This window comes from Neoarius graeffei, chromosome 4 (genome assembly GCF_027579695.1).
Source record: "Neoarius graeffei isolate fNeoGra1 chromosome 4, fNeoGra1.pri, whole genome shotgun sequence".
NCBI classification, from domain to species: Eukaryota; Metazoa; Chordata; class Actinopteri; order Siluriformes; family Ariidae; genus Neoarius; species Neoarius graeffei.
Genome location: NC_083572.1, coordinates 19,279,998 through 19,299,313, shown reverse-complemented (window position 1 = coordinate 19,299,313; position 19,316 = coordinate 19,279,998). Strand labels below are relative to the sequence as shown.

Below are 19,316 nucleotides of genomic sequence, written 5' to 3'. Positions count from 1 at the left end.
TATTTTTGTATTTCATAATTGTGTTGGGCATACTTTGCATGGAAGGAAAATTGATGTGGTGATCTTTGTTTACATGAAAGTAGCATCGTGCTAGCTAGTAGGGGGTAGGGCTTTCCTTAAATGTCATGCAAATGAGCACCATTATGTCCCCTCCCTGCACCCAGAGTAACTGAGAAGGAAAACTTTGAGGGCGATTTTCTCCCTTTCCTGTTTTAAGAGGTATGCACTTTCAAAAGGCCACACATTCTTCAAATATTGTCAGATCTCCACATGGAAGGCATCATTGGAAAGCTTAGAAACTGTACTTTCTGAATCTGTCAATAACTCAACATGCCCCCGGGCCGACATGTGACAGCGAGGAAGGGCTGCTTTTGATGCTTATCTTCGACACTTCTATAATCAGCTTCTCCTCCACTGATGCAACAAGGATGTACAAAGATGCCTGGGAAAAATAGCACGTGCTCAGACAACGTCACATGTCAACCATTACCTGACTGGTCAGATGTTTTATCGGAACAGGTTCAGATGGGGGGGGGGACGCTCCAGAAGCAGTCTCACCAATACTGATAAACCCAGGCTTCAGCTATAGGTATCGTTATCAGTCTGCTGTGACCACCAACCACAAACTGCAGGGGACCGATTTGTTTATAGTAATCATAGTAGTTGTAGGTCTAGTTATCGGTATTGTGGGACTGGGCTTTAATACTGAAGACACCAAAACTATGAAATAACATATGGAAAGTGTGTGTGTGTGTGTGTGTGTGTGTGTGTGTGTGTGTGTGTGTAATTATGTGCTAAACAAACAAAAAAAAAAGTTTCCTATTTGAGATTCTTCAAAGTAGCCAGCGTTTACCTTGATGATGCTTCGTACACTATTGGCATTATCTTAACCAGCTTCATGAGGTCGTCACCTGGAATGCTTTTCAATTAACTAGTGTGCCTCGTCAAAAGTTAATTAGTGCAATTTCATGCCTTCTTAACGAGTTTGAGATCAAACAGTAAATAGCCCTATTCCACAACTGTTTTTTGTCATCATGAGCCACTCAACTAACTAAAGAGAAAAGCTTTTCTTTAAGACATGAAGTGTCTTTTAATGAGTAAAAATAAAGAAAAAACACTGAAGTAAAAGGTGTGTCCAAACTTCTAACTCGTACTGTATTTTAATACCAATCTTAGTGATGTGATGTTTTCGTTTCCCAATTTTCTCCTAATTTTGGACGTCCATTCCCTCAACATGCTTCGACACCCTTAACTGCCTTGTTCTGTATACACAAACTAAGACAACCGCAATTTGCTCAAATCACGGGGATCAACAAGGAGAAAGGAAATCCGTCTTTCCCAGCAAGAGCAAGACGAATTGTGCTTGCTTGTTGGATATGAACTTGAAATATCTTGAAGGAGAAAGCTTTTAGGCAGGTGCACCATTTTAACATCACCACCACATGCCATGTTAATAACTGTGGAGAACTTGTCAGACTGGATAGAGAGATACAGACAGGGAAGGAGGGAGAGACCGAGGGAGTTGTTAAAGTTGTGGGATGTAGAAAATGAGCTAAATGAGAGCTACATGAGTCATGCAAAACAAGAGGATGGGAGTTGGTGGTAACACAAATATCTAGCAGCTGCACTGACTTCACAGTTCAAAAATGGCTCACTAGTGTGATCTTGTGACACTTCAGAGCTCATTAGCATTGACTACACACTCATCACCCACCCATCTACAAGCATCTGAGAGACAGACTGAGCTTCATCTCAACAGAAACAAAATTCTACTACATTCAGGCCTTTCATGATCAAACAGAGGCTGGTATTAAAACAAAAAGCGCTTGAATCTTTGATAGAATTTATGGAGAACTCATTTTGGGCCCTCAGTCTTTGCAGAATGCTTCGAACTGATTAGCTGCACACACACAAAATAAAAAACTAGATAGAACTCTACGCCAACGGCGTCGATGGGGATGCCTCCGCCCGGTAGACCACACGCCTTATTAAAGTTGTGATTTGGGGACGGACATTTGACCTCACAGTAATCTTGACCTGCGACCTTTTAACCTCAAAATCTAATCAGTTCATGTTTGTCCCAAAGCGCACAAATGGTGAAAGTTTGGTGAAATTCCTTTCATTAGCCTTTGAGATATCGTGTTCACAAGGTTTTGGGACAGACGCATGCACGGACGGACGGACAGACGGACAACCCGAAAACATAATGCCTCCTGCATCTTAAGGTGGGGGAGGCATAAAAAAATTACAGTTTGGGTCAGTGAGAACGGTTACATAAATAATTGAAATGACTATACAAAGATTTGAGAAAATTCAGCAGCCATCTTCCACAAACGTAGTCTTATGCAAAAGTAAAAAAAAATAGTCTTATGGTAATTAAAAAAAAAAAAGGGAGACTTCCTTGTATGATCAGACATGTTTCTATCCGGTGTCTGGGAATAGATCAAATGAAGTGAGCTTACATTTTATTTACCATGGACATAATTAGAGAGCGACAGTGAGAGCAACAAGTATCTTTTCATATTTTCATTGAAGAACTTTTTGGTTTACGGACCACCAAGATACGTCAACATCAAGGTGGGCTTATTTATATAATCCCACACTTTACATACAGCACTTCACTCTGTATTCACTGTGAATGTGATCTGCAAGATTTTAAAAGCACTTCATGCCATATTAGGTTGTGTCTATTTATACAAATTAGCCCCGGTACAAGAAGGATGGTCAGATTTGGTCAGGAATTTGCTTCTGATGGAGGACCAAAAAAAAAAAAACCCTGACAAAATGTCACGGACAGCATCACTACTTTCCTGGTGTTGAGTCATTTTTAACCCCTTGAGTTTTTAATTACCCTGACAGAAGAGTGTTATGCTTTTAGGTCACACTGACTGAATTGGAGCCATTGGATCTACATCTAGTAGTGTGAAAAACTAAGCAAACTAATCCAAGCATTGCTCTATCCATTTATCTTTCCATCTACCCATCCATGATTCCAATTTCCAGCTATCTGTCTATCCATTTCGCCATCCATCCAAACATCTCCTATTCAGCCAATTCAGCTCTCTCTATATCCATCCTTCCATCCATCTATCCATCCAACCAACAAGCAAGACTGCTTTTTAAAATTCTTACATCTACTTATTTTTAACCACAGGGATTTCAACTAGCCTGATTGAAGAGTAACTGACATTCTCCTTGGTTGTGTAGTGTTTTTTTGCCCTCATGTTAAAGGCCACACTGATTAAACTGGTTAACCATGTTGACAGATTACGTTTAATTGTAGCACAACTCCTGATGATGTCTACACTGTGATCTGTTGAAAGTAAAAAATAGTCTTAGTGGCAGAGAATGTTCCAAGGCCACCCCAAATCTTTAAGACTATCAGTAATACAATGTCAAGAAAGAAAAAAGCAAGTCTAACTACTTGCATTTATGTATAAATTTATCTTATAGTATAGTTTGAACTTCATCGAAGTTAAAATAATGGGGGGGGGGGGACAACAATTTAACTAAGACCACACAAATTATTGCTTTGTCCTTGTCCATATGGAATGCATCATTCAAACGTTCACAGTGCATGTTGGAAAAAGCATGTGAACCCCGAGGTTAATGACTTCAACAAAAGCTAACTGGAGTCAGCAAACCCGGAGTCCAATCAATAAAATGAGTGGAGATACTTTGACGCTCAAACATTTTGAGTTTGCTAATCACAAGAAGCATCTGCTGACGTGAACCACGCCTCACAAAAAAAAACAAAAAACAAAAATAAAAGATCTCAGAAGACCTACGATCAAGAATTGTTGACTTGCATAAAGCTGGAAAAGGTTACAAAGCAATCTTAAAAAGTTTAGATATTCATCAGTCCACAGTTAGACAAATAAGACAATTTAGTACCGAAGTCTCCCTAGCTAAGAATACTCCAAAGGCTCAATGCAGAATCCTCAATGAGGTAAAGAAGAACCCTAGAGTAACTGCTAAAGCCTTGAAGGAATTATAGGAACTGGTGAATAACTATATACCTATTCATGAGTCTACCATACGCAGAACATTGAACAGGCAGCAAAGAACAACGACAACAGCAAAACCAAAAACACCACTGCTGTGTGACTGGGAAATTGTTTTGTGGGCTGATGAAACAAAGGTTGAGTTATTCAAGAAGAACATGCGCCAATATGTGTGGCCTAAATAGGGCACATGAAAACAACCTGAACGGTGAAGTATGGTGGAGGGAGCATTATGATTCGTGGCTACTTTGCTGCCTTGGAGTCTGGACAGCTTGCTAACATCGAGGGCAAAATAACTTTCCAAGTATATCAAAGTATCCTACAGCATAATGTCAGGGTGGCAGTCCACCAGTGGAAGCTCAGTAGAAACTGAATGATGCAGCAGGAGAATGACCCTGAACACCAGTTTAAATCTATGACAGAACAGTTTAAAAAAGGAAAATCCACCTTTCAGAGTGGCCCAGACCTTAACCCAATAGACAGCCTAAGAATCCTAAGAATAATGCTGAGTGGGAATAGTTCTATAAGGAAGTATGGTCCAAACTTCCTCCTGAACATCGTACAGGTCCGATCTGCAGCTACCGGAACTGCTTCTTTAAGTTTATTGCTGCCAAAGGAGGTTCGACCAGTTATTAAATCCAAGGGTTCACTTACTTTGTGCACCAGCACTGTGAATTTTGAATAGTGTGTTCAATAAAGACAAGAAAGATTATAATCGTTTGTGTGTTATTAGTTAAAACAGATTGTGTTTGTTCATTACTCTAGCTTAGATGAAGATCATATTTTAAGATTTGCGTACTTTTACTCGCCACTGTATGTTTGAACAAACGTGGAAGTCACACATACCAAAGAAGCAGTAGATGATGCCGAACAGGCAGCACATGGAACAGACCACGGAGGGTACCACCTCATACTGACGATCCGTTCCCAAATCGCAAGGATCCCGTGGCTCTGGACCGACTTCTCGTGGAGGCAGAGCCAGTTTGAAGGCCAACGTCTGCAGAGTGGACGTCATGGTGACCAAGGTGTGATAGGTGTAAAAAGAACCACCAATGGCAGGATTCAAGGAGGGGAATGGGTAAGGGAAGGGGAGGGGCTTTGAGATTAAGGAACGCCTCCTGTCCACATGGGTCTACCTGGAAATACAAAAGCATAAAATCTATTAGCTAAAAAAAATATCAAATCAATCAATCAATCGTGTAGCAGTGACACACCAGGGCAAAAGGCTTTGACAATGCAATACTGCAGATTATAGAATATAGACTATATAAAGAAACACCGGATCATCTGTCACAGAGCCTCCGTCCTTTCAGTCTTTCCTCACACGCTCCCAAGGATCATATGAGACTGAAAATCGTACCTCAAGCAGAGAGAGGTGTACGGTTCCTTCACTGTTCGGTTCCCCCAGTTCTCCACTCTGCTTATTTAGACATGATGTAATCTCCTCTTCCTCCTCATATATCCATGAGAGCCTCCAAGCAGATCACTTGAGATCGGTTTCTTATTTTTAAATGCGCTTAATACAAACCCACACCACATGCTAAACAGTGAGTCAGCCCAGAAACATGAATCAAAGTCGAGACATTTTGAGTTTACCATGCATCAAGGCCTGTTATATTGTGTAAACCAAGAACAGTCAATCCTTTCTGCATCAACTATTATAACCAGGCTCCAATACTAAGGACTAAGGCTCTGTCAACTCGCTTTCGTAATTTGTTTATGCATGTTATTTTCTCTGGTGAATTTAATACCAAGTACAAAACAAAGAATAAAGTTTTTTTTCCTGGCTAAAAAAAAAAAAAAGGAGAGATTTTGGATTTTCTTTTTTTCCAAGGCTACCACTGAGCTCCACTTTCACATCTCTTTCCGCCTCTTCATGACTGCATCTAAAATCCACCGTTTTAGTGTAACAGCTTGTGTGTTAATGTGGAGTATTTGCACAGTGGCTGCACTATGATTGCGATAAATCAGGAGCTACACAGTGATGTAAAAATATCGGCAAGTTTATCTACGTATCTCTACCTTCATCCATCCTGACATTCGCCTACCCATTTCTCCATCCATCGTCCCTTCTAATCATTAATCATCTATCCAAATATCTCCCATTTGTGTGACCATCCATCCACCTAACCACCTCTACCTTCATCCATACATCTATCCTTCCATCTCTGTCCATCCTTCCACCGCTCCTTCTTTCCATCCATCCATCCATCCATCCATCCATCCATCCATCCATCCATCCATCCATCCATCCAAAAACTCCCATTCATGTATCTGTCAATTTATCCATCTCTCTATGGTTCACCCATCCATCCGTTACAATAAATTTCCTTTTTAATGCTGACTTCCAAGCAGCTCAGATGCAGCGTTCCTCCTGGGTTCTGAAAAATATTCTCCACTTTTTTCCCTGAAAAATAAAGTCAAATAAGTATTCTTCACTACTTCTTCTTAGTATGTATTTTTTTCTTATTTACCGACTTAAAGTGGACTTAATGCAGGTTTATACCAAACTGGCACAATTCAAATATTTGTACAGCCATAACTAGGCTGCTCCATTATATATACACAATTTGGGCACCACTCCAGCCTCTAATAAGAAAGACTTGATTTTGGGCACTCTGTGATTGATAGATTGATTGATGTTATTTAGTAAATTCAGTGTAAATACATACAAACAATTGCAAATACATTAAAAATACATGGACGACACAAGAAAGTGAAAACACATTTTCATTGTGGTCCATTAAATCAAATGGCAAAATGAAGGGAAACACAGACTGTAAAATTAATATGAAGAAAATATGGTGTACACACACACACACACACACACACACACACACACACACACACACACACACACACACCATGAGCGGTATATAAGTATGAAAAAATAATACTGTACAAAAGTACTTCGAGCAAAATACGAGTAAACAAATACATGTTTAAAAATTAACAGGACAAAGACAATAAAAAAAACACAGAAGACTAGTTAGATGATGACATAGTAAAAGGGTTGAGTTCTTCCTCTAAAAGCTGTTGAGATAAAAAGGTTCGGACTAGATGTTTGAAAGCACTTTTGGAAGACTGAGACTGTATATAACTAGGTAAACCATTCCAAAGGCAAGCACCAGTATATGTGAAAGAGGACTGTCCAAAAGATCTAACAGAAGGGATGAGCAGAGAGAGGGGGCCTGAACGGGTATTATGGCAGGAAGAATTTGGAATAAAGGCAGATGTTAGATATTGTGGAGCATTACCATGAATGATGTTGTGCATGTGATTTAGTTTAAGCTGTTTTTCCTCGAAGGATCACTGGCAACATCTTGACCTTCTCAAACTCTACATGACCTATATGGGTCCGATGAGGGACAGTGAGTAGATATTGAACTATTTTGTTCTGAGTGGTCTGCAGACGATCTTGCTTTTTCTTGGTAAGACCAGAGTACCAAGAAGCACTGGCATAGTCAAAATGACGCTGCATTAGAGCGGACACTAAAAGCTTTTTGGTAGCCATGTCGAATTGTCTGGTCTGCCTATACAGGAATTTAAGTTTAGCGTTGGATTTGCTAATGACAGCGTCAGCGATTTGGCTCCCTGATAGTGACTGGTCAAGAACAACGCCTAAATATTTAACACAGGTTTTACTGGCAAGGGTTTGACCATCACAGGTGACGTCTATAGACTCAGAACTATGGAGTCTCCGTTTGGAGCCAAAGAGTATGGATTCTGCCTTCCCAAGATGGAGGGATAGCTCATCATCAATAAGCCATTCATGGACAGATTGAAGTTCAGAAGACAGCTGCTGTTGTATTTCAACAGTATTCTTTCCAGCCACCAAGAGGGCAGAATTGTCTGCGTACAATAACAGTTTACTATTTACTGCAGAGGGCATATCATTGACATAGATAAGGAAAAGCAAAGGGCCCAATATTGAGCCCTGTGGGACACCACAGATCACATTAGCAGGTGTAAACAGTACGCCACCAACTTCCACACGCTGCTGCTTATTACTTCTTAGGTAGTCAAGTCAAATCAAGTCAAGTTTGTTTGTATAGCGCTTTTAACAATGGACATTGTCCCAAAGCAGCTTTACAGAATCTGAATGACCCAAGACATGAGCCAATTTTATCCCTAATCTATCCCCAATGAGCAAGCCCGTGGCGACGGTGGCAAAGAAAAACTCCCCCAGACGACATGAAGAAACCTCGAGAGGAACCAGACTCAAAAGGGAACCCATCCTCACCTGGACAACAACAGACAACATGACTATCACATTAACAGTTTTAACATGAAGTCAGTTTCGTTGATCTTATAACTCTTCATTAATGGAAACTTGAGTGCAAAACTGTTCATGACAACCGCAGTCCCAAAGTTAGCAAGCCAACTGTAGTCCTCAGCCACAAAAGCATTACTGTAAGTGTCCAGAGCATCTTCCAAGTGTGACTTTCAACTGTCCATATGGGGCTGTCCTCCACAGGAGCGATGTGATGAGACTCCAACCAGACATAGGGCATTGGGATGGATCAGGCAGGTCCGAGGAGTAGAAGAGGTCAGTACCTCGATCCCAGGATTGACATGTAACTCAGAGGGACAGATTTTGGGGGGAGAAGAGAGAGAAAACACAGGTTATGTATGCCCAATGTCACCTGAATAAGTAGGAACAGTATACATTTTGCGCTGAGTACAAGCAGGGACTCTGGCAAAGCTAACTATGACAGCATAACGAAAAGGAGAGAGACAGAAGGTAAACACAGGCATGAGAGCACCCCGGGACATAAAGCAGCCAGCCACTACACAGTCAACAAACTCGAGTGAGCAAGCGAGTGGGGGACTGACAGCATCCATACTTCCCAGTTTACCAAAACTAACTATGTCTGAGGATCCTCCAGATCTACACCTTTACCTCATAAACACCATTGACAAAAGGCTTGACTGAACAGATAAGTTTTCATCCTAGACTTAAACACAGACAGTGTCTGATTCCTGAACACTACTTGGAAGGCTGTTCCATAACTGTGGGGCTTTGTAAGAAAAGGCTCTTTGGAATGGAAGGTAGGCATGGAACCAGTTAACAGCAGGTTTCTGAAGTCCCATGGCTTCAAGCTTCATAAGAAAATACTATGGTCCACAGTATCAAAGGCTTTTTGTAGATCTAGAAGTACCTGTGTAATTGCCTTTGTCTTGTTCAGACTTTATATAGTCAGTGAGATGAATTAAACAAGTATCTGTGGAGTAAGAGGACCGGAAACCTGACTGGTACTCGTATAAGAGTTTGTGATCTGTGAGGTACTGATTGAATTGGTCATAGACAACCTTCTCGATCAGTTTGCTTACAATGCTGAGAATAGACACAGGCCGATAATTATCAGCTTCAGTTTTGCTGTTTTTCTTGTGTATAGGAGGGATCTTAGCAGACTTAAGTTCAAAAGGGATCACCCCAGTGGATAAGGACAAATTTAGAATATATGCGAGTGGGATTGTTATGAACTTTGCTCCATCAAGCTCAAATAAACCTCTTTAGTTTGAGCTTACAGTACTTAAGCTTATTTTAGCATGGTATTATTCAAAAAGAGATATTAGGACTCCCTTTAGCCTTTACTTCAACACAAAACCTGATTTACAATTGAACAGAGTCAAGAAGAATGCTGGAACAACCAACAGTGAAGGAATCTGATTTTCCTGTCAGTCAGTTTACAACCTGAACACAGAATGACACAGCGTTTATCATACATTAGGTCAGAGATTCTCAAACTGTGGTACGCGTACCACTAGTGGTACGCGGGCTCCATTCTAGTGGTACGCCAAAGAATTACTTAATTAAATATAAATAAATAAAACGTGAAATACTGTCCATAATATCCGAATGGATGAAAATATCTTATTAACCGATGACAAGAAAATTAAAGCAGATACAAATTAAGTTAATAATTTTAAAAAGTTTGCAAGTGCTTCTGAGTAGCCATACGTAGCGTACGTACGCATTCCCGCCGGTTCCGCTGACAGACGGTTATCCGACATTGGTAGACCAGGCTGTGATGGGAAAAGGTGGAGGTGGCTTTGCTAATTATGACGGGTACGACAAAATTACTGTCGTGCCTTAAATCCGCGAATGGGAGCGTGGATCAGGAGAGAGGGAGAACTGAAGAGGACGTGTGTGAGCCGAGCGCAGATGCTAACGACAGTGGCAAAACTAGCCCCAGAACTGCTAGCAAACAGCAGAAACCAGTGAGGAGGAAGTATGACGAAAAATACATAAAACTGGGATTCATTTGGAGCGGGACAGAGGAGCTGCCCAGGCCGCAGTGTGTTGTATGCGAGGATGTTCTGAGCAATGAGTCCATGAAACCATCGCATCTCAAACGGCATCTTACAACCAAACACAGCACTAAAGGACAAACCAATGGATTTTTTTTTTTACGAAAACGTGATGAACTGAAGCAGTCCAAGTCCACCATTCTGTCCTATGGTACACCCGTAGCCAAAGCACAGGAAGCTTCATATCGTACCAGCCTCCTGATCGCCAGAGCCGGTAAGCCGCACACAATCGGGGAACTGCAGCTATGCATAGCCCGTTTTGATTTTTTTCAAGTACATCAAGTACAGTACTTTTTTTTTTTTACTTAACATTTAAGAACAGTACAGTTATTTAACTTAAGTACATTTTCATTTAATATTTAAGAACTCTTAATATTTATTTTAGTACAATGTTTATTTCACTTTTATGTGCAATTAATTTTATTTGATTCATTATTTAAGGACAGTGTTTTATTTTCCTATATTTAAACACAGTGTTACTGTTCAAAGTACTGTGCGTAATGTTACAGTGGCCAACAATATTAAATATACTTGTTAAATAAAACCTCCGCCTTGTTTTTAATGAATACTTAGGCCTACTACGCTACTGTATTTTAATGTTGGTCATTATGGTGGTACTTGGAGAGCCAAGTATTTTCTGAGGTGGTACTTGGTGAAAAAAGTTTGAGAACCACTGCATTAGGTAGCCCAAGGGGCATTTCTATTCTAGCTATTGAAAAGACCAGGGGCCAAGTCAGGTTTTCCTGGGGCTTGTATTTTTTTAAGGGAGACTGGCATTGATAGGTTGGCGAGGTTATATCTAACTTTACAAGATAATATTATCATCCACACACATTCAAAGGTTAGGTTATCTTTATTAATAATGCTCTTTTTTTACATGTATGTAGTTCACTTCAGTTTCTGTCTCCTTATCATCACCACCCATAATGTCTCAGGAAACTGACGCATGTGTCAACTGACTATTAAATATCTCATATCATCTCTAGCCGCTTTATCCTGTTCTACAGGGTCGCAGGCAAGCTGGAGCCTATCCCAGCTGACTATGGGCAAAAGGCGGGGTACACCCTGGACAAGTCGCCAGGTCATCACAGGGCTGACACATAGACACAGACAACCATTCACACTCACATTCACACCTACGGTGAATTTAGAGTCACCAGTTAACCTAACCTGCATGTCTTTGGACTGTGGGGGAAACCGGAGCACCCGGAGGAAACCCACGCGGACACGGGGAGAACATGCAAACTCCGCACAGAAAGGCCCTCGCCGGCCACGGGGCTCGAACCCGGACCTTCTTGCTGTGAGGCGACAGCGCTAACCACTACACCACCGTGCCGCCCCCTATTAAATATCACTAGTAAAATTAATCATCAGTTTAATAAAAATATCATTTCTCACTCACATCTCTTTCCTTTAGAATCACAAAGACACCAATTCTAAGCTAAATTACTATATTACAACATTCAAAACCCCAAATGACATCCAAGTCAGTTGTTTTCTATTCATCCCTTACTTTTTTTGAGGGCAAAAATACCCGGGGGCTATAGCCCTGAGTGATGGGGCCTAATGATGCCACAGCATTAGTCACGGGAACACAACATGCCATACTGCCTGAAACATAGCTCCCTTCAGTCGCTTGCCGGCTGACAGCACTTTTCACTTTAGCGGTTTTTCCCCGACCCCTATATTACTGACACTGCCTGATGTGCTCGGGGACAGTCGGGGCTCCGAGTGTGCCTCCCCCGTGGCTGTTTCAGCCCTTAAATCATCTTCAGTGCTTGAAGAAGCCCAGCACAAAACTTTCATCAGCTTAGACTGTGCCATTGTTTGGTTCACGCAGAGATAATTACACCACCCCAGCATGGGAATTAAGACGCACTGCGATTGGACAAAAGCTTGGCGCTCATTTGGTCATTACGTGTAGTTGATTTTTATTGGTCACAAGCACGCGTTCATTGTTTACACTCTGGCTTCCTGATATCTCTTTACTGGGGTTGGATTTCGGCAAACGGAGGGATTTGTGGAGGGATTTCTACGTTCAGACTGCAACCTGAAACGACCCATATCCGATTTGTTGTGAAATCCAATTTTTTTGTTAGGCCGTTCACATTACCAATTATATGAGACTTGTATGCGATCTCCAGTATGAACGGAAAACGACCCAAAAGTGTCCCGCATGCGCAAATTGACACGTAATAAGCACATCTACGTAATACGTAAACAACAAAAAAAAAAAAGCGCACTCTTCAAGTTTAATGATTTCTTTTTTTTGTTTGTTTAATTATCTGGTTAGTGTTAAAGTGTGAGGTCTCGTGTGTGTTTTTGTTTCTGAACTGAAATGAAAACGTGTAGCCTGGTAACGAGGGTTGACTCCTAAATATCTCTCTAATTTCTATATAAGTGCACTACATGTTACTAGGAAGTAATGGATTTTTAAACTCTATATAGTGCACTCGAGCTTCAGTAGGCAGTCATTTGGGATACGGCCGCTGCATTACCAAACTCTTAATTCAGGCTTAATAATTTGCACATATTTATTTCGTCATATTAATAAACTTTTTCTACATTTTTATAAATATTTATTTAGATTGTTTATAGCCAGCTGAATTCTGCAACTTCTCTCAGCGCTGGCTCAAGGTGCAGAAACACCAGTGCAGTTTGCTATGGAGATGAGGCGAGACCTGGCGATGTGGTACAGGATGGTTTAAGTTATAAATCAGTTATAGAAACTGTTTTATTTAATCAGGCTAACAGATCAACATCCAGGTCCCTACCAAATCCACCATTAGCTTGATCAATTCTATAAAAGTCTATTTAAATTCTGAAAACTGTACAAATGTTGTTGTTTTCCACCAAAGAGGCGGGATTAGCCAACGCAGAATAGTGACGTTTGTCTCTTGTTGATGACGTGTAGGTCGCATGAATGCGACCTGTCCGGTCAGACTGCAGTCGCATGTGAAAATATCGGATATGCATCGGATTTAGGACCACATATCCAAGCGGCCTGGGTCGCATGTGAAAAAATCGGATCTGTGTCGTTCAGATTGTCAATAACAAATCGGATACAGGTCGCATATGGGCAAAAAAATCGGATATGGGTCGTTTCAGGGTGCAGTCTGAACGTAGTCCTAGAAAAGATGACTTATGATGATGATGACAAATACATTCATCACTGTGACGACTGCTAGTAATTTTCTCTTCGTCACTGATGGATTATGTTTGTCAATGATGAGCATGACGAGCACCAGCGGTGCTCTGTCATCTTCCCTCTCAGCATCTTTCCTTCCCTTTTTTGTCTCCCTATCTCTATCTTGGATCCACTTATATCCTATCCCTCCATCTCTATATCCATCTTTCCACCTCTCTCTCTATAAGTCCACCCATCCATTTACCCATGTATCCAAAAAATCTCAGGGCTTGACATTAAGGACTGCTTGATTGCCCAGGGCAAGTGAACCATGCATTCGGGCAAGTGGGCTATGTCCCCGACATGCCCGACCAGGCAAGTTGGAATGAGCATATATTACAAACTAGCACCACAAAAATTAGGCTTTTTGATCTTTTATTTCAGTTCCTAAAAGCGTCCCTCACTACGTATCCGCCATTATGTCTAGTCTGTTTTCTTAGTCTTGGTTTCATTTACTGCTTTGCAAGTTATTTTATATACCCTCACTGTTGTAGTATGCGTACTGTTTATAGACCCCTTGTGCATGTCGTCACGCATGACGTGATACTTCCAGCTAGGGTCAGACAGACACCGTCTTTCATGGAAGCAAGGCTTAATCTGTCTTCAATATGGTTAATTTTTGCGCCGTTTTTGCTTGTTCAAAACAGAGAAATAAATAAAAGGCATTACCGTCTCCCCGCTATCAAGAACTAGATAGAACTCGACGCCAACAGCGTTGATGGGGATGCCTCCGCCTGGTAGACTACACGTCTTAAGTTGTGATTTGGGGATGGACATTTGACCTCACAGTAATCTTGACCTGGTGAAATTACTTGTATCAGCCTTGGAGATATTGTGTTCAGAAGGTTTTCGGACAGACATTTGACTTCACAGTGACCTTGACCTTAGACCTTTTGATCTCATAATCTAATCAGTTTATCTTTGTCCCCAAATGCACAAATGGTGAAAGTTTGGTGAAATTCCTTTCATCTGCCTTGGAGATACTGTGTTCACAAGGTTTTCGGACAGACATTTGACCTCACAGTGACCTTGACCTTCGACCTTTTGATCTCAAAATCTAATCAGTTCATGTTTGTCCCAAAGCGCACAAATGGTGAAAGTTTGGTGAAATTCCTTTCATTAGCCTTTGAGATACCGCGTTCACAAGGTTGTGGGACGGACGCACGCACAGACAACCCGAAAACATAATGCCTCCTGCACCTTACGGTGGCGTAAAAATGTTAACAAATAGAAGCAAATGTTTCAAGAACAACGAGGAAATGAGTGGTTAAAGAATACGAAGAGAGGAGCTCAACCTGAAAACTCCATAGAAATTCACTATTGTATTTAAAATGTAGTTTACAAAAACAGACAGTCGGAAGTGAGTATGGAAGAGTTTGCTTAAGAATATCTTATTTATTTATTCTATTTTTTCCCTGCTCGCAATCAAGTCAGCTCCTTCGTGAAAGTGTTTGATTTTCTTAAAAGGTGAAGCCACTTCCTTATTCGACAAAAAACCCAAACTGGTTTCCAGGGGTGTTAGAAGCATTTTTAAATGTGTGTGTGTGCGTGGGGGGGGGGACTTTTGGGGGGTCTGGGGGTCCTCCCCCCGAAAATTTTTAATTAATTAGATGCCATTTCCTGCATTCTGGTGTATTTTTAACAGGTTGTTAAGCACCTAATTTTACCTACAAAAGTCACTTAATTCAATGACTATTTTAGAGACTCAACAATAAGTCCTCATTCAACTAGTCCATATATTCATCAGTCTGTTTTTAAACCCACTGCTATGCCCAAGATAATGAGATGAATGTGACACAATTTATCACCAACAATGACTTTATGGGTGCATTTTACTTTTTTTGTGTTTCCTTTTTTATTTAGTTTTAGATGCAACACAACATGCCACTGTGCCAAGCAATAGTGACACTCAACTGTATGTTTAAAAATAAGAATATTCATAATTTCACACAATGAACAGGCATGACATGGCATCATGCAAACTTCATAACACAAAATCACACTGTGTCAAGCAACGGTGACACATAAAAAATAACTTCACACAATGAACAGGTGCAATTTTGTTCGCCACCAACAGTGACTTTAGTGGGTGCGTTTTACTTTATTCCGATTTAGTGATATAACAAAAATGACATGGCATCATGCAGTCTTCATAACACAAAATTACACTGTGTCAAGCAATGACACACAAAAGAGAACTTCACACAATGAACAAGTGCAGTTTTGTCAACCTATATGCAATGGTGGTACTTAGGGGTCGACCGATAATCGGCCTGGCCGATATATCGGGCCGATATTCTGCATTTTTAGGGTTATCGGTATCGGCCATAATTTCCACCGATATGCCGATAACATGCCTTTTTGCAGCCATTTCGTTCCTAACGCGACTGTCACTGCACGTCCTTTCCTGCACTCGCCTCTCTGAGTTCAAGAACACGGTCCCGCCCACCACAGCATCTGATTTGTTTGGCACAAGAGATATAGCCAATCGACACGCGCAGCTAAACACTCTGAACTGTTTCAAGGCGCCCGTATCAAGGTAAGGACACGCTGCTTTTCCCGCAATAAGTCACAAACACACAAGTTGCAAAAGCACAACATCATTATATGTTTACATTCTTCATCTACTACTCGTTAAAATTGTCCATTTGCATCTGTGTAGCCAGGCAAACTTAGCTTACGGAAGGAAGCACTTGAATTAGCCTACAACCAACTAGTCTCGCTGAAACAGCATAACGTAGGCTGCAGTCATTTTTAAATCCCCGTCTGGAAACATTGTGAATGTGTCAGTAGTTCTACTCGAACAGTAGAATGACAGCCATACAGAGAGGTGGTCAAGGGAAGACGAAATAAAACGTAGTGTTTGTGTTCTGTAGGCTAGCACAAGCCTACTGGCTATTTGTTTTGGTGATGAGTAAACTTCATAACGTGACTCGTGCTCAAAAAGCGCATTGCACTTGTATATGTTAGGTAACTTTATAAAGCGCTATTTGAACATTTAAACAAGCCAGGTGTGACTAGTATTTATAATTCTTGTGCAAGTGATTCTCCTCGCTAGCGCTTCTGATTCGGAAAGCGATATACTCTTAAAGGAGCAGCCGCTCCTAATAGGGAGTGATAGCCTACTTTACTGTATGTTTGATTTTACTTTTTAAAAAATGCTGCAGGCAGCTCCCTACACTTGTTATTTAAAAACTACTTGAAGTTGGCAAGTCTTACTTAGTTCTTAGTGTAAAAGAATCCAGAGTGTATTTTCATTTATTTTCCACTGAAAATGGTGAGCTGTAATATAGTAGGGAGTGATTTATTTTATTGGTGAATATTTATTTTATTTCTCATTTTATTCTAACTAATGTTTGACTTTATTGTACAAATGCTGCTGGCATCTCCCTGAACAAAATTTCATGTTCAATTTTACAATTAAACATACATTTCATGGATATGAAGGTCTGTGTCAGTGTGTGCTATGTTTAATTTCATGTGAATTATAATGTTTACATTTATCGGTTGCACATATCGGTTATCGGCATCCCAATTCCATAATAATCGGTATCGGTATCGGCCCTGAAAAAAAACATATCGGTCGATCCCTAGTGGTACTACAGTAACATTTACAGATTAGTATAACAAATACACTTATAGATGTAACTCCTTCATTGGTACATTGGTGACACCACACTTTCTACCACTTCATAACTTTTATCCCCCTTTCCTTCACAATCCACCTGGAATAACATCCATCTCTCTCCATTGCTTTCCTTTCTACTCTTCCTTCCCCATGTTACTTTCCAGAAAACTGGCAAAGACCAGACAAAACAAGTTCTTCAAATCACATCAGGGAATCAATAAATATCATCAGAGCAGACTTGACCTCATTCTTGGCATTACAGTAAGGTCGGCCTACTGGGTTTGAATGAAATGATAGCTAACATTAAGCTAGTTAATACATCTAACATTGACCAGCCAGCTAACTTTTGACTTACTTTCCGCTTCTTTGTAAAGAATTTCCTTATGTCCATTGTGTCTGGGGAAGGAGCAAATACTGCAAACAATTCATCATCAACCAATACCACCCCATTAGGCTAAGCTTATTTCATTGTGTAGTTGAACATTAATTTAACGTGGCCTAGGGTTAATTTTGAGGGCATATAACAAAAGAATAAGGTTTTAGCAAAAGCTAGACATTGTGAGGTGGCAATGGGGCTGACGTCACCTCCTCCACTTTCAAGCAGCCTGCACCTTGCACCAAAATTTCTCTGCTTGCACTGAGATTCACTTCACTTGCGTGCGGCAAGTTGTTGTAGGTAACGCCCGGAAAACCCGGAGTGGATTTTCAGTGGTATGTGTATTCTCTTATCGATCAGTGGAATGGATTCTTTCACAAAGCAATAGAAATGGTGCTGGGTGAACTAATATTTTATGTTAAAAATGTGTGTGTGTGTGTGTGTGGGGGGGGGGGGGGGGGGGGGGTCCAAACAAAGAATTATGAAATGTGAAGGGGACACGTCCCCTTCACATTCAATGGTGGCGACACCCATGCCGGCTTCAAACAACTCGGGCATAAAAAAACTCAACAAGGAGCGACATGCGCGATAAATCCTGAAAGTACAGAACAGATTAAGAGCAGAGAGAGTTGGTTTCTGTTATCAGAGGAACATAGTCCTGTGCAAAATATTTATCTCTCTTTTTTTTGTTACATCATCCACCTCTAGGTTGATTTAAAAAAACAAAACAAAACCCTGTGCTACATCAGGACATGCCGGCTGCGCTGACTCAGTTACAGGTTGCCAGGTCTGTATAAAAACACCCACAACCTACATACTAAACAATTTTTAACTCAAACAGTATCCTGTCTGTCATGACGCAGCACGTTTTTTCTTCTTTTCAACATAGAGGTGGATGATACAAAAAAAGATAAGAATAAGAAACCTTTATTCGTCATATGCACACTTCAAGCACAGTGAAATTCATCCTCTGCATTTAACCCATCTGAAGCAGTGAACACACGCACACACTTGGAGCAGTGGGCAGCCACACCAGAGCGCCCGGGGAGCAGTCAGGGGTCAGGTACCTTGCTCAAGGGCACCTCAGCCCAAGGCCGCCCCACATCAACCTAACTGCATGCCTTTGGACTGTGGGGGAAACCGGAGCACCCGGAGGAAACCCACGCGGACACAGGGAGAACATGCAAACTCCACACAGAAAGGCCCTCGCCGGCCCCGGGGCTCGAACCCAGAACCTTCTTGCTGTGAGGCGACCGTGCTAACCACTACACCACCGAAGATATACAAATATTCTCAAACACAGTACTGTGTCACCCTATTTTCTTCATACAAACTGTTATAGATTTCTACATTATCGAGTAATGAACCTACAGTCTGCGAGAGTTCTACACAAACACACTGAACTTTACAACAGCTGCAGGCATGTGAAATGGAAATAAATCAACTAAGGCAGGAAAAACTATTTTGGATAAAATTGTCATAGTCAGTTACAAGTAACCAATAACCAAACCAAACATCCATCCATTATCTCTAGCCGCTTATCCTGTTCTACAGGGTCGCAGGCAAGCTGGAGCCTATCCCAGCTGATTATGGGCGAGAGGCGGGGTACACCCTGGACAAGTCGCCAGGTCATCGCAGGGCCGACACATAGTGACAAACAACCATTCACACTCACATTCACACCTACGGTCAATTTAGTCACCAGTTAACCTAACCTGCATGTCTTTGGACTGTGGGGGAAACCGGAGCACCCGGAGGAAACCCACGCAGATGCAGGGAGAATATGCAAACTCCACACAGAAAGAC

The 19,316-nt window shown here is 41.2% G+C and overlaps 1 protein-coding gene across 2 annotated transcripts in view; it reads right to left on the bottom strand.

The window, feature by feature from the left end:
• Nucleotides 1–19,316, bottom strand: part of tmem198b (transmembrane protein 198b) — a 68,011-nt gene that overhangs the window by 7,548 nt on the left and 41,147 nt on the right. For both annotated transcript variants that reach the window (XM_060918986.1, XM_060918985.1), the window contains exon 2: nucleotides 4,851–5,140. In XM_060918986.1, the coding sequence (XP_060774969.1) occupies nucleotides 4,851–5,019 (169 nt within the window). In that variant the 5' untranslated portion in view covers nucleotides 5,020–5,140. The remainder of the gene's footprint in view (nucleotides 1–4,850; nucleotides 5,141–19,316) is intronic.